The sequence below is a fragment of the Lolium rigidum genome, chromosome 5 (assembly GCF_022539505.1).
Source record: "Lolium rigidum isolate FL_2022 chromosome 5, APGP_CSIRO_Lrig_0.1, whole genome shotgun sequence".
Lineage (NCBI taxonomy): Eukaryota > Viridiplantae > Streptophyta > Magnoliopsida > Poales > Poaceae > Lolium > Lolium rigidum.
In genome coordinates this window covers 75951131-75964365 of record NC_061512.1, presented here as the reverse complement: position 1 = coordinate 75964365, position 13235 = coordinate 75951131, and the positions used below count along the sequence as shown (strand labels likewise).

The following is a 13235-nucleotide window of genomic DNA, read 5'->3' as shown; positions in this document are numbered from 1 at the left end:
AATACTCCCTTCTGATTTATTTTAATTGTCTCTAATATAGATATATCTAGCTCTATATTTACATTTATGACAGTTAATATGGATCGAAATCGAAAGAAGTAATGCAATTCAAATAGGCTCGTGGAAGAAAACAACAGGAGATGGGAGCCTGTGAGGTGTCGGGAAGATGAACCCGTGAGTGCTCTGGGACCACCTCGCAGTGCAAGCTCAATGAAGGAAAATGTACATTTCAAAAATATATAAGAACAAAAGGAAAGTGTAGCGATTGCTTGAAATCTGTTGCGTTTCGCCTAGCACCCTACAGAAAATAGAAATATTGCGTTTTGTGTCCATCGCCCGACCGCGAGCAACGGAAATAAACCCACCTTTTCCTACTTAACCCCCGCGCTTTTCCAGTAATCCCGTGACACCGCGGCGAGAGAGGAGACGCGGCGGCGGCCATGGCGATTCCCCTCGTGCTCGTCCTGCTCCCGCTCGGCCTCCTCTTCCTCCTCTCCGGCCTCGTCGTCAACACCGTCCAGGTAATTAATTTCTCGGGCGCCTCGTCTCTAGCAATCTCTCCCTGCAATTCCCTGTTACCCTTTCTAGGGATTGCGTGGTGATCCGGACAAGTTGGCAACCAAAGATTCGATTGTCGTTTGTAAATGTTTTCCTTGTATCATGTTCGCATTGTCGATTTCATCACGCGCGCTTCCCTGCCTTCTTCGCTTGCCTAGAACCAATATGTTTCGTTGGTTTCCTGCAGTCCGATCTGATGCTATCATTTTGAGTTTAGCTGCTTATTTTGGTAGATTGTTCGATCCGCGGCCTCGTTATCAGAAAATTTTGCTCTTTGATTGGTTAATTCTTACTGCAATTTTCATCTTAGTCTCTTGCTATATTTACAACACATTGCAGGCCGTACTGTTCTTGACGATAAGGCCAATCTCGAAGAGACTGTACCGGCAGATCAACGTCTTCTTGGCTGAGCTGCTGTGGCTTCAGCTGATCTGGCTTGTCGACTGGTGGGCAGGTGTTAAGGTATAATATTAGACCCAAAAAAAGTCAACTGCCTTTTCTTCTTTGTACACAATTAATGCACTGCGCATAGCAAATCTGAAGTTAGATTCAAGTGTAATATTCATATGCTTCTTCGTTTGTGCTACAACGCATTACCTTAGGATGAATATGCTTTTAATAACTTGCCTAAAGTTAGAAGTGTGTCTTTGGATGATCCGCAGTGCAATCTAGCATGACAACGCACACCTAGGCCCTAGCACAGTAGCACTTTGCAATGACCATTATTAAAAAGGAATGTTCTGTGTTGGTTGGGTTGATCACCCATCAAGACCAAGCTCGGTTAGCATATACCAGATGATTAAAGTCAACATGCTTTTCAAAAGCAGCTCAAGTCTAAACAGAAGTAGCCATCTTGTTGAGTCGATTGAAATTTGTGATGTCATCTAAGAATGCCCTGGGTCATATGTTTCCATTGCTAATTTCGTATTCATAGAATCAACCTGAATAGATGGTCAGTTTTAACCAACTTTTAAGAGCGCTGATATATTCAGAAGAATGTGATATGAGTGCAGTGTACAAGCAGGTTAGGAATGTTCATGGTGCATGCAATCTTTTGTTTTGACAAGAACTTGAATTGCAAGAATGTGTTGAATATGACCCAATGGTGGCATGTAATGGAACTGTTGTTCCTGGCTTCTCATTTGGCCTTATAGATAATTATTAGAATTATGACGTTGTCCTCACTGTTACATTAGAATGAAAAGCAAGTTATCTGTATGATCTTAACTTCAACAATCACCAATTAGAACACACAGTTATTAATCCCACAGTTTTTTTAAGTGCTTGCGTGCTTTATAATGCAAATGCAATGCAATTTTTTCGTGTACGTAATTTTCTGTAAAAAGTTGAGTGAACAAACTTTTTAAGTGCTTGTTTGCAAATCTTAAGTAGTTAAGTTGTTTGGACCTTTTAAAATAATAGTTGATCCCACAAGTAGCAGTTCTCTGATATCAATCCATTCAAATTTTTTTGCAGGTAAAATTGTATGGAGATCCGGAAACTTTTAAACTAATGGGTAAGGAGTTGATTCCAGCATTACCATATGGGAACTGATATCATTTCATTAGCCGCTTAGACCATGTTTAGAAAAGGATGTGTTTTGAATACGACCTTACCTGAAGAATTCCTTAGGCAAAGAGCATGCCCTTCTCATATCCAATCATCGGAGTGACATTGATTGGCTGGTTGGATGGATTTTAGCACAGGTTGTTATCACTTTCTAAGTATTATAGTTTTAATTAGTAATCTTAATGCTAAATACATTATGGTGGGTTTCCCATGATTTTGTGGTCAGCGATCAGGGTGTCTTGGAAGCGCAATAGCTATCATGAAGAAATCTTCAAAGTTCCTTCCAGTAAGCCCATACTTTCATCTCATTTTAGTTTCATTCAAGCCAATGTATTTGACAGAAAGTTATCTTGAAAAGACCAAGGCAGGGAACTTAATCAAAAAAGATTACTCAAATGTAGAATTGTGGCTAAAGTTATCTTGGCACTAATACTGTATCTAGTATTTCCTCTCGGCTATCAGTTTTGATGGCCTTGTGGGGAAGAAGAATGATGTCGTGCAAATAGTTAAAACTTAAAAAGACCTACTGTGAAGTCCCGACCAACAAAGTGGAATGTAAGACCTTAAAAGAAGAGAGCATCTCTACTGCTGAAGTCGTAGCCAGAAGTACTATTGAAGAAGAGCGACCAAAATTGCAGGATATACAGTATGTTATTTCCTTGTAAAACTTTAGAGCGCCAGCAAACAGGCACAGGTCGATTGAGCGGTAAACAAAGTTGGCTGACAGCTGGTACAGACGTAATAACATCTCTCTGTATCAGACTGGCAAGACCTCTATGGTCTGTGTAGCATCCATGTTTTTTTATGGAAAATTGAAGAGCCATTATCTAGAATGGACTGCACTCGTGTTTGCTTGTAGAAATTATTCGTTTATTGTGTCTTATCCTGATCAACTATCAACTATGGCAGGTTATTGGTTGGTCCATGTGGTTTGCAGAATACCTTTTTTTGGAGAGAAGCTGGGCAAAGGATGAAAAAACACTTAAAGTATTTTCTACCTTACCTAATACTAGGGTGTCTTGTGGTTCATAGTAAATTAATGATCAGTATACTTTTAAATGCAGTCGGGTCTTCAAAGGTTGAAAGACTTCCCCAGATCATTTTGGCTTGCCCTTTTTGTCGAGGGTACAAGATTTACTCCAGCAAAACTTTTAGCAGCTCAAGAATATGCAGTCTCTCAGGGTTTGACAGCACCTAGAAATGTGTTGATTCCGCGAACAAAGGTATTTGATTTGTTTCTTCCGATCTGAAATGTAGTAGTCTGTAGAATACTCAATGAGTTAGTTAGGCTGAGTTGTAACTCCTGTCCTAAAATAAGTAGTGACTCGGCTTTTTCTAGATAGTGTAGATACATCCATATCTAGAAAAAGTCGAGTCACTTATTTTCAGACGGAGGGAGTATTATATTAAACAGAAACCTGTGATTTTTCTGAAAAAAATCAAAACCTGTGGTTATGTGTTACCGCAACCTACATGGACTCCTTTTAGTATGGTAAGACAAATCCTGAATTCCATTCCTGTGGTCAGAATTCAGCAGCCTACATGTACACTTTGTCAGAACAAATATTTGGTACTCTGACGCTGTGATGCATTTGTACTCAGAACAAATATTTGGTCAGAATTCAGCAGCCTACATGTACACTTTGTCCAAATGTTATCTCCACGTTATTACTTTGTTTATCATGAAAGCGTTGTTGTTCTAACAACTCTTTTTCATTTCTAAAATCTAGGGATTTGTATCAGCTGTAAGTATTATGCGTGACTTTGTCCCAGCTATCTACGATACAACAGTGATTATTCCAGAAGATTCGCCAAAACCAACAATGTTGCGTATTCTTCAGGGACAATCATCAGTTGTAAGTATTCTATTTTTTGCAATCTGCAGATATTTACTAGCCAAACTCTAGCCACTCTTTTTTTGAAAATATTTATAATTGAAAAAATTGCTACATGAATTGCTTTGGAGAGCCCGCCAGATTAGCCTGAAGATTTTAATTTGGTGCCTTCGGCATTCCAACCATGTTTATTATAGGTTCATGTCCGCATAAAGCGCCATGCAATGAGCGATATGCCTAAATCGGATGACGACGTTTCGAAATGGTGCAAAGACATCTTCGTAGAGAAGGTATAGTACTATAATACGGTTATATGAAATTATGATCATACAATGTATTTCAGTTGAAACAAACCATGAATTGGCTTATGTGCTAATTGCTATTTTTCTTTCCCAATGACAGGACGCGTTATTGGACAGGCATTTAGCAACTGGTACTTTCGATGAGGAAATTATACCAATTGGTCGTCCAGTGAAATCTTTGGTGGTAAAACTCTGACTGAGACACCGCATTGTGCAACATTATTTACTTTTGTTGTAAAAAAAATTAGGTGAACTATTAGTCTCTCTGTTTCACCGTGAAACTGTAAGCCTACCATGCTTGCAGACCAAGGAAAAATTAAATCTGAAGAAGAGCTAACTAGAAATGATCATACATATACGTGCTAAATTTCATGCTACAACCACTTAGCCTCTTCCAAAGCATAAATTAGGTGTAGATAATAAACATTGCATTCAGATGCTGATTCTCTCAATGGACAATTATTGTGGAACGGAGATTCTGAGGACAGGGACAGTTAGAGTGGAATGGACCAGATGTTAAGAAACGGAAATAGTAAATGCAGTTACATATGCCCTTAAGGTTGTAGGTCCATTAGCACCTTGGAGGTATCAGACTAAACCTTCTCCGACTAGAGAAGGCAGCAATATTTTTCATTATATCATGTGATGCTCCCTTTTTATCAAATTATTGACATGTACAGAAGCAGCTTCCTTGTTAGTATCAAACTATTGACATGTACAGAAGCAGACTGGTGCCTTTGAATAGAAAAAGAAGTGGGAATATGCTCAATACGATCATGTGCCACTTCTTGGGTTTTGAGCTACATATTAGTTTTTCCAACATCAGTACAACATGACAGACTATTTCTCTCTCGATAAAAACATGTGGTAATTGGGCGCATCTGTATCAGTGTGACTCTTTTAGTACTATTTTGCTATATATGCTCATGCTCTTTCGAAAAAAGAACTCATGTTACCATCTACAAATAGCTTATTCTTGCAGCTCACTTTAGTTTGTGCTATTGGATCAGGTGGTTCTGTCTTGGTCATGCCTACTCCTATTTGGTGCTCATAGATTCCTACAGTGGACCCAACTCTTGTCGACATGGAAAGGAGTCATCATCTTCTCTACTGGACTGGCAATGGTGACAGCTGTTATGCATGTATTCATCACGTTCTCGCAGGCAGAACGCTCAAGCTCCGCTAAAGCAGCAAGGGATCGAGCGAAGAGAGATTGAGAGCTCTCGTGTGAAATTTGGGCTATAGGTGAACTGCCAATTTGTTATGTTCAGAATATGTGTACACACAGGCATCATATTGGTCTGTTATTGTTGTACTCCCTCCGTTCTTTTTTAATTGACTCAGATTTAGCACAAGTTTGTACTAAATTAAAAAGGAACGGAGGGAGTACTCGTTAAGAGGTACATGAATTTTGTGTGGCAAGAACCGTGAACTTACTTTCTTGTTTATGTACTTTGTAACTGAACGAGCAAAGATTTGTCTTGTCATACTCCATCCGGTCCGGTTTAACAGGTGCGCACGTAGTTCAAGAAATTACTTTGACCATTATTTTAGTTAATAAAATATAAAATATATGTTACAAAAAATTATATCATTGAAAACCTTGTTTGAATATGAATCTAATGGTATAAATTTTGTAGATATATAATTTATATTTCATTGACCAATTCAACGGTCAAAATTTATCTTAAATTGTGTACGCGCCTGTTAAACCGATCCGGAGGAAATAGAAAGAATTGATGCTTGAATTTATTGAAGCTTTTTATGAGACTGTTCAGATAGTCCTTAGTCACACTATATGCTGTATCGATGCTGAAACCTGATGAAACTGTACTGGGTCTTATATATATACAAGAGGATTCACTAGCAAAGACTATCACAAAGTTCAGGCAATCTGCTATGCAGGTTCGAAAAGGTTATTCATCCGGTAGAACACAAGCTAAGCTGCTTTCTTTTCTGGAGGGCAATTTGCAAAACTGTTCAACAAAAGGGTAGAATAATCATCTTTAGTGATACACTAAACAGGAAACAAAACGCTCAGCTTGATGCATTTACATGGCCACAACCCACAGTGCAACATTGAAGCTACAGTCTCCAGGTCGTTCACTTGTTTTCTCGGAACTTCGACAGAATGTTTTGAAACGACGAGAATCCGTCCATCGCATCATGCGGAATATGAAGCGTGAAGGGAGGAAGAACAGTCTGTCCAGCCTTCAGATCATTTGAGCCAGTGGCTGACGGGAGTGCAAGCGCGGGTTGCTGTTTATTGAGCTTTTCTATGATGTATGAGAAAGTTCCAAAGGCCAGGCAGCTCTGAATTAGAGTTTGTGGTGCACCTGCAAACAATTAGCAGAAAGTAAGGGAGAGTCTTATTCATTTTACAGGAGGGGAGGGGGAACGAAGACACTAACTCCTGCCCCACTTCCTAAAAAAGTTAAACCAAGAATACAAATAAAGACATCACAGTAAAATGGTAAAGCTAAGCGAATATTTCACATATGCCATCAAAACCAAACTAATTAAGAAACAATCAACAACAAAGCAAGAGATAAACCACAAGAGGTTACAGGAGTAACTGAAAGAAAAATCAAAATGAACAATTTTGAATCCTATAAATCGTAAAACCTGCGACTAATGCCAGACATCTAACCACAAACTAGACCACATGTGTTGATAAAACAACTCCATCTTCAGAGACCAAACCAAGAAAACAAATAAAGACATCATAGTAAAATGGTAAAGGTAAGCAAATATTTCATGTATGCCATCAACACCAAACTAATTAAGAAATCATCAACAATAAAGCGAGATAAACCACAGAGAGGTTACATGAGTAACTGAAGGAAAATTCAAAATGAACAATTTTGAAGCCTGATAATCGTAAAACCTGCCACTAATGCCCAACACCTAACCACAAACTAGGTCACATGTGTTGACAAAACCACTCCCATCTTCAGCAACCACCATGGCAGTAGCACAAGTTTGTAGCCAACCACTGAGGTTCACAGAAAGTAAGGTTTTTATACGCATTGACCTTAAGTACAGACAGATTTATCTGATTTCTATTTTTAAAATACATTGAACGGTGCCTAAACTGGGACGAGAAAGTGTATCCTAGTCCATAGATGAGCAACACTTTTGGTTGCATAATATTATCATATGGCAGTGTATCCAAGAACAAGGTGTAAATTAAAATAGCTAGCAGCTATTATTTGCATTGTTTGCTTAGGCGTTACCTGGAAAACTCAAAGCAAGACCAGTGCAACAACCTGCAACTCCTGCATTAATAACTGAAGACAGAAGATACGCCGTAAGGATTACAAATAAGGTAAAAGCGAACTATAAATTCTTAGGGGTGGTGGGGGACAGACCATCATCTTTTCCACGTAGCTGTCTCAAAGAGCAAGAAACCAAACTTTGGACGCCAGCAAGAACAGCAAATATCTAGAGCAAGAGACGAAACTCTCAACATGATGGCCACCAAAGAAATATCCATTGCAAATGAAATTAACATGGGTATCCAACAAAGAAATGGGCATTATTACCTTAGCAGAAGACGCGGCATCAGCAAACGAGCCTTTAAACCCCTTTGCAGTAACCAAACCTTTTCCTGAAAAATTACCAGATATCTTCAACATAACAAAGAGACTATATTTGTGTTTTGACCAAAAATATGACACGCAGCAGGGCAGCCGACAGAACACATGCCAAACAAAACTATTGTGGACAGTAAACATACAAAGCTAAAGTAATTGTAATTTGCAGATGGCATCAAATGATTGAAATGATTTGCATAACCTTCAGGAGAAACATTAACCTTAAAATCCATGAACAACTAACGTATTCCATAAGCAGATCTACACTGTTACATTCAAAAGCAGTAACGACAACAATGTAGATCAAGGAAATGAGAATTTTATCAGGGTTCTGCCTAGGCTATTTTGTTATCCAAAAATTAAGGTGGAATTTCATTGGACAATTGGGCCTCAGCCTGGTTGTCTGAGTGGTGGGGTGCACCAAGCCAGCAAGGGGTTTATTCATACAAAAATTATATGGGTAGTCAAGCCACACCCATGCAACAAGTCAAGCAACTTAGAGCATGTCTAACAGGCCCCGTATATTTTCGCCCCTTAAAACGCCAGTAGAGGGCCCTGTATTCACTTTTCGTCGGCCGAAAACTCGGACGAGCTAGCAGACCCCGTATACCTAAACTGTAAAAAAGAATATTCCCAAAATATGCCAAATTAGATTCCCCCCCCCCCCCTTCTTCCTCCTCTAGCTCCAGCCCCTGCCCAGCCCCTGCCCCGGCCGCCCCCCGCCGCCGCGCCTGCCCGCACCCGCCCGCTCGCCAAGGCCGTCCGCCCCCGCCCCCCATGCGCGAGCCACGGCCGGCCGCGCCCGCTCCGGCTGCGCCCTCTCCCACTCCGGCCGCCCCCACGCCGGCCGCGCCCGCTCCGAACGCCCGCCATGGCCACACCTGGTAGCCCGCTCCGGCCCACGCGCTGCCCTGCCGCGCTGCCGCCGCCCCAGTCTCGGGCGCCGCCGTTTCTAGCCCCCGTGCCGCCACCCTCGACCGCAGCTCGCTGGAATTTGGCCGGATTCCGGCGAGGTCATGCGCAGGAGTAGTTGCTATCTGCTGAAATTTCAGCCCGCCACGGGTGAGGGGTTGGCCCTGTATTCCCCCTCCCACCCCGCACAAGTAAGGGGCGAAAAGCCACCCGTAGCCAAAACTGTAAAAATTCGAGACGGGGCCTGATTTACGGGGTCTGCTAGACGGCCGGGTAGAGCTCTACCCCGTATATCGACGTTATTTTACGGGGTTGGGCCTTTTAAGGGGTCTGTTAGACATGCTCTTAGCATGATAACAGACGCCCGCAGACTCCCTGCAGGCCTCCTTCACTAAGAAAGGCCCCGCATGAGACAGCGAGCACCTAGTCTACCAATTAATCTCATATGTCTAAGTAACAGAGTTGTCTGTGCTAAAACCGTGGTAACAGGTTAGCAACCAAGTAGGGAACTAGGTGAGTGACTCCATTAATTCTTTGTGAGTTGCTTCACCTCTAGTTCTTAGTCTTTAACATGTTCTATGAACGCAACATGGAACAAACAGTAAATTTTCAAGCTGGGTGTGTTAGTATGAGCCAAAAAGCTTCTGCCGCAATTTCTGAGAAAGCTTGTACATGTTTCTTTCTGGAACAAATTTTCATTCGGCGGAATTAGCTCAAAGAATGCGACAAGTGCATGATGTTCTGAGACACACTACAGCTTCCAGCTACACTCATTTTTTTCCATTTCCTGCCATTAGCCTAATCAGGGACGAAGCTAGGAAAAAATCTTGCTGGGGTCAGCTCTTCAATGGTGCCACATTATACAAAATATTAGCACTTAGTACTAATTAGTGAAGAGCTTCCAACAGTCACTGGGGTCAACTATGGCAGGTCCGTCCCTGAGCCCAATGAATTCGATAAGCGTGTGATCTTTCATGAGGAATAAATACTCGCAATTAGTATAAAATAAAATCCATCTATCATTTTCTCCATAGCATGGTGCCACTGTCACATAAATTTAATTGCTAGATGTTTACCTATCCAGCTATCCGGAGAATTGTTGTAATAAAATGCATCAAACCGAAAGTGCAATATGCGGGTCTCCCTTGAACCCAATCTCCTAAATGTCCTCACAATACTGGCAGAGTACAGCACAAATCTAACAAAGAGAAGCCATAGTCCACTGCTTTAGAAATAACACTAAATAAAGACCGTGAGAACAATCGCTAAAAGCCTAAGACTTCAATTGTACGGAGACGGACGCACAAATGGAATCTAATCTGATCACCGGCCCGTCAGAATCCTTATCGAATTACGAGAAGCCTACATCGCAGAGCCCTAACCCTAACGCGCGCATCGACCGGAACGAGGAGGTGGAGGGGGAGGGACGGGGGCGTTACCGTATCCGACGACGGCGCCGACGAGGGATCCGGCGGCCGACTCCCAGGCGAAGCGCAGGAGGCAGACCCCGGGCGCCGCGGTGGCGGCGGAGAGCGGGCTCGGGTTCCGCGACACGGAGAGGCGCGTCAGGATGGGGTTGGCGCGAAGGCCCTTCCGCGGCGGCTGCGGGGACTCGTCGGAGGAGTCGGCGTCGGTGGTGTCGCCGCCGTCGGAGGAGTAATTGTCGTCCGGCCTCGGTTTGCCGCTCGCCATGGCTGGCCGCCTCTCGTGCTCACTGCCGTTCGCGTCTGTTCTTAGCAGCAGCGCCTCGTCACGGGTGCAGTGGGACTGTGCATTCGTAAATTTCAGTCTTACCGTGCTTGCGTCGCGTGGCCGGTTTCCTCTCTTCCCGTGCGGCTTTTCCTTTTCAGAAATACTCTACATACACTTTTACTTCCACATGAAAATGCCTCCTGCCACTCCAAAAACACTTTAAAATATTATTTTAAACCAAATAAAATCTTCACGCAAACATGTCGATATCTTAGGTGTACACGCTATTTTTTGTGAAAAACAGATACTTTTTGTGTCCTATGTATTAAAAAAAGTTGGATTTTGTATTGTTTACACACAACAGAAACAATATCGTTTTTTTGTGAAATGACTTTGCAAGCACATAGAACGTTAAGGTATATGTGCGACATTTTTTATCAGATTTTTAAACATTTTGAAATATGTTAAAAACTAATTTTAAATAATAGAAACATCTACTCTTAAACTAGACTCCAAGAAAAGGCAATCACCCATGTCAAGTTCAAGATTGGAACCGGATATGCAAGTTCCACCACAAAAACGAACATGGAGTAGATTAGTTCTCATAATATGAGTAGCTAAGGGCATGTACAATGGGGTGACGTTAGTTTCTTTTAGAGGTGCCACGTCAGTTTTTTGCTTAGTTGGAGGAGGGAGAATGAAGGGAGATAATGTTGTCTACCCTTAGCTAAGAGATCATCTCTTGGAAAATAAGGGAAGGCATTTTCTCCATTGTACGACATGTCTTCCCTTACCAACATAATTTCCTACCAATTTTAATTGATTACCATTAAAACATTGTATGACTTATATCTATTGTCATCTCTGGATGATGTGGCGGTATGGGGAAGGTATGCCTTCTCTACCATTGTACATGCCCTAACAACCATAGTTAGGGCTGCACTAGGATGTTAGAGGCAACTCCTCTGCTTCAAGCTTCTACAGCTGCCGCTAGATGAAATAATGTAGCCTCCCCTCGATTGACTCCTTCATCTAGTCGTCTCCTTCCTCCATGTTGCACATGTGTTATTCGATCGGTTGACCCAATTTCTATGATCACCCATCAAGGTCACTGCACTATCCTCCAAAATCAAGGGGAATGGGTTCAAGTTCACCGCATATGGCTCTGGCGCGCTGGATTATGAGGTCGAGACGGTGATGTTATTACTTCAAAGCGGAGCTTTGTGATATATGTTTTGAAGGTTGCATATATTCTTTTGACACGTTGGAACCTTGTATGTGTTTTCATATGAACACAAAGACGATATGTTGCGATGACTCTGGGTGTTAGGTATAAATTCTTGTCCATGTTGCAATTGTTCTTTCGTGGTGTTCCAAATGTTTTCTTCCATGTTGCATATGTGCAATGGCTCTTCTCGGAGTTTTGGTGCGACCAAATAGGAATTTGATGCATCCACACAAATTTCCACAATGGCGTTTCTGAAATGATGAGATGTTTACATTTGCTATTTGCACACCGCGGTAAAAGAAGTGTTGGGTGATGTTGCAAACATATAAGAACATGTTGCGTGTGGTGGGATGGGATGGAGAAATGGCAGGGTGATCCAGATATCACACTTGAGTGGGATTATGCAAAGGAGAAGGCGGTGGGTTCAGTGTTTCTGTGGAGTTTCATCCTTCTTGGTGAAATTTACCCAAACTGCATTAGTGAACTTTAGAGGTATCGTGTGTATAATATTCTTTAAAGCAAATGGAACACATGCATACTTCACAAAAGGAGGGATGTGTATATAAGTATGATAATCCAGATGCGGAAAACCAAAACTGATCCCAGGTGAACATATTTTAAAAACTATAAAATAAATAGGGAAAAAAATTCGCATGTACAGGGACATGTTTTATGTGTGCATGTAAAGTTTCACATAAAATCGACAATTTTTGTACCCTTTGTAAAAAAAGACAAATAATGTCTCGAGAAATAGATTATTTTATCACAATTTTTTGTGTTTTTTACACATGGCAGAAAACATATTGGTTTTTGCTGAAACAACTTCATAAGCATGTAACATATCAAGATATACACGAGACATTTTTATTTGTATTTTTTAACATTTGTGAATATATTTAAAATGCATTTCAAATAAAGGGTGCATATGCACCCGGTGCAGAAACACCCAGTCCAGTCCAGATAATCCAACTTACTTGACAAGATTTTATCTACGTAATGTTTACTCAGTTAACATTTTTTTTACCGCCATGTATAAAATCAACCACAAACCGAACCTAAAAACAAACTCGTCAACCCAGGCAAATTTACAAGCATCACTCAACTTCAATCAAATCAACAACAACTTTTCTTGAGTTTCCTTTTACATTTCAATAATGCCAATAATTCTCTAATGCCAAATTGTCAAAGAAAAATCTCTAAAAGGGGACCACTTCAGATTAATGGACAGCTGGACGATTGGCTTCAGCCCACTCTTAAAAGAGAGACTTATCAAGCCTTTTTTTTTTCCTTTTCAGATGGAGACTAGGCCGACATCAATCGACTTCAGAACAGATCGACAATCCTCTCTAGATTTATTTTCCCCCTTTTGATGCAACCAATAAATCAGTACCGTCCATCTACCACCAATCATGCCAGCCAAACGATCTCAACCGTCAGCGTCCATCTCCTCCGCGGCAGCAGCTGACTTTTCCTCTCCACTCCACACTCCCGTAGCTTTCCCCTTCCTCCCGATCCCTTCCTCTCCCACACTCTACCCTACCAA

General features: G+C 41.5%; 2 protein-coding genes across 2 annotated transcripts; one reads left to right on the top strand and one right to left on the bottom strand.

The window, feature by feature from the left end:
- The first annotated feature begins 368 nt into the window (after positions 1–368).
- On the top strand, positions 369–5758 carry LOC124658303 (1-acyl-sn-glycerol-3-phosphate acyltransferase PLS1-like). Its single transcript, XM_047196667.1, has 12 exons — positions 369–521; positions 898–1020; positions 2035–2074; positions 2191–2264; positions 2354–2413; positions 3037–3114; positions 3192–3350; positions 3858–3983; positions 4160–4252; positions 4365–4448; positions 5275–5576; positions 5651–5758. The coding sequence occupies exons 1-11, from the start codon at positions 441–443 to the stop codon at positions 5479–5481; spliced, it is 1125 nt and encodes a 374-aa protein (XP_047052623.1). The 5' UTR covers positions 369–440; the 3' UTR covers positions 5482–5576; positions 5651–5758.
- A 326-nt stretch (positions 5759–6084) lies between these two features.
- On the bottom strand, positions 6085–10525 carry LOC124658304 (mitochondrial import inner membrane translocase subunit TIM22-3-like). The gene is made up of 5 exons (XM_047196668.1): positions 10212–10525; positions 7810–7874; positions 7636–7708; positions 7501–7554; positions 6085–6600 (listed from the first exon to the last, which is right to left on the bottom strand). The coding sequence occupies exons 1-5, from the start codon at positions 10462–10464 to the stop codon at positions 6368–6370; spliced, it is 678 nt and encodes a 225-aa protein (XP_047052624.1). The 5' UTR covers positions 10465–10525; the 3' UTR covers positions 6085–6367.
- Positions 10526–13235: the final 2710 nt, after the last annotated feature.

Bases quoted from the DNA above. Each gene is read 5' to 3' on its own strand.
- LOC124658304 (XM_047196668.1), bottom strand. From the start codon at position 10,464: ATGGCGAGCGGCAAACCGAGGCCGGACGACAATTACTCCTCCGACGGC. The intron at 7,875-10,211 runs GTAACGCCCCCG...GTAATTTTTCAG, and splicing joins CGGCGCCGTCGTCGGATACG to GAAAAGGTTTGGTTACTGCA. The intron at 7,555-7,635 runs GTCTGTCCCCCA...TTCTGTCTTCAG, and splicing joins GCTACGTGGAAAAGATGATG to TTATTAATGCAGGAGTTGCA.
- LOC124658303 (XM_047196667.1), top strand. From the start codon at position 441: ATGGCGATTCCCCTCGTGCTCGTCCTGCTCCCGCTCGGCCTCCTCTTC. The intron at 3,115-3,191 runs GTATTTTCTACC...TTTTAAATGCAG, and splicing joins AGGATGAAAAAACACTTAAA to TCGGGTCTTCAAAGGTTGAA. The intron at 3,351-3,857 runs GTATTTGATTTG...TCTAAAATCTAG, and splicing joins TGTTGATTCCGCGAACAAAG to GGATTTGTATCAGCTGTAAG.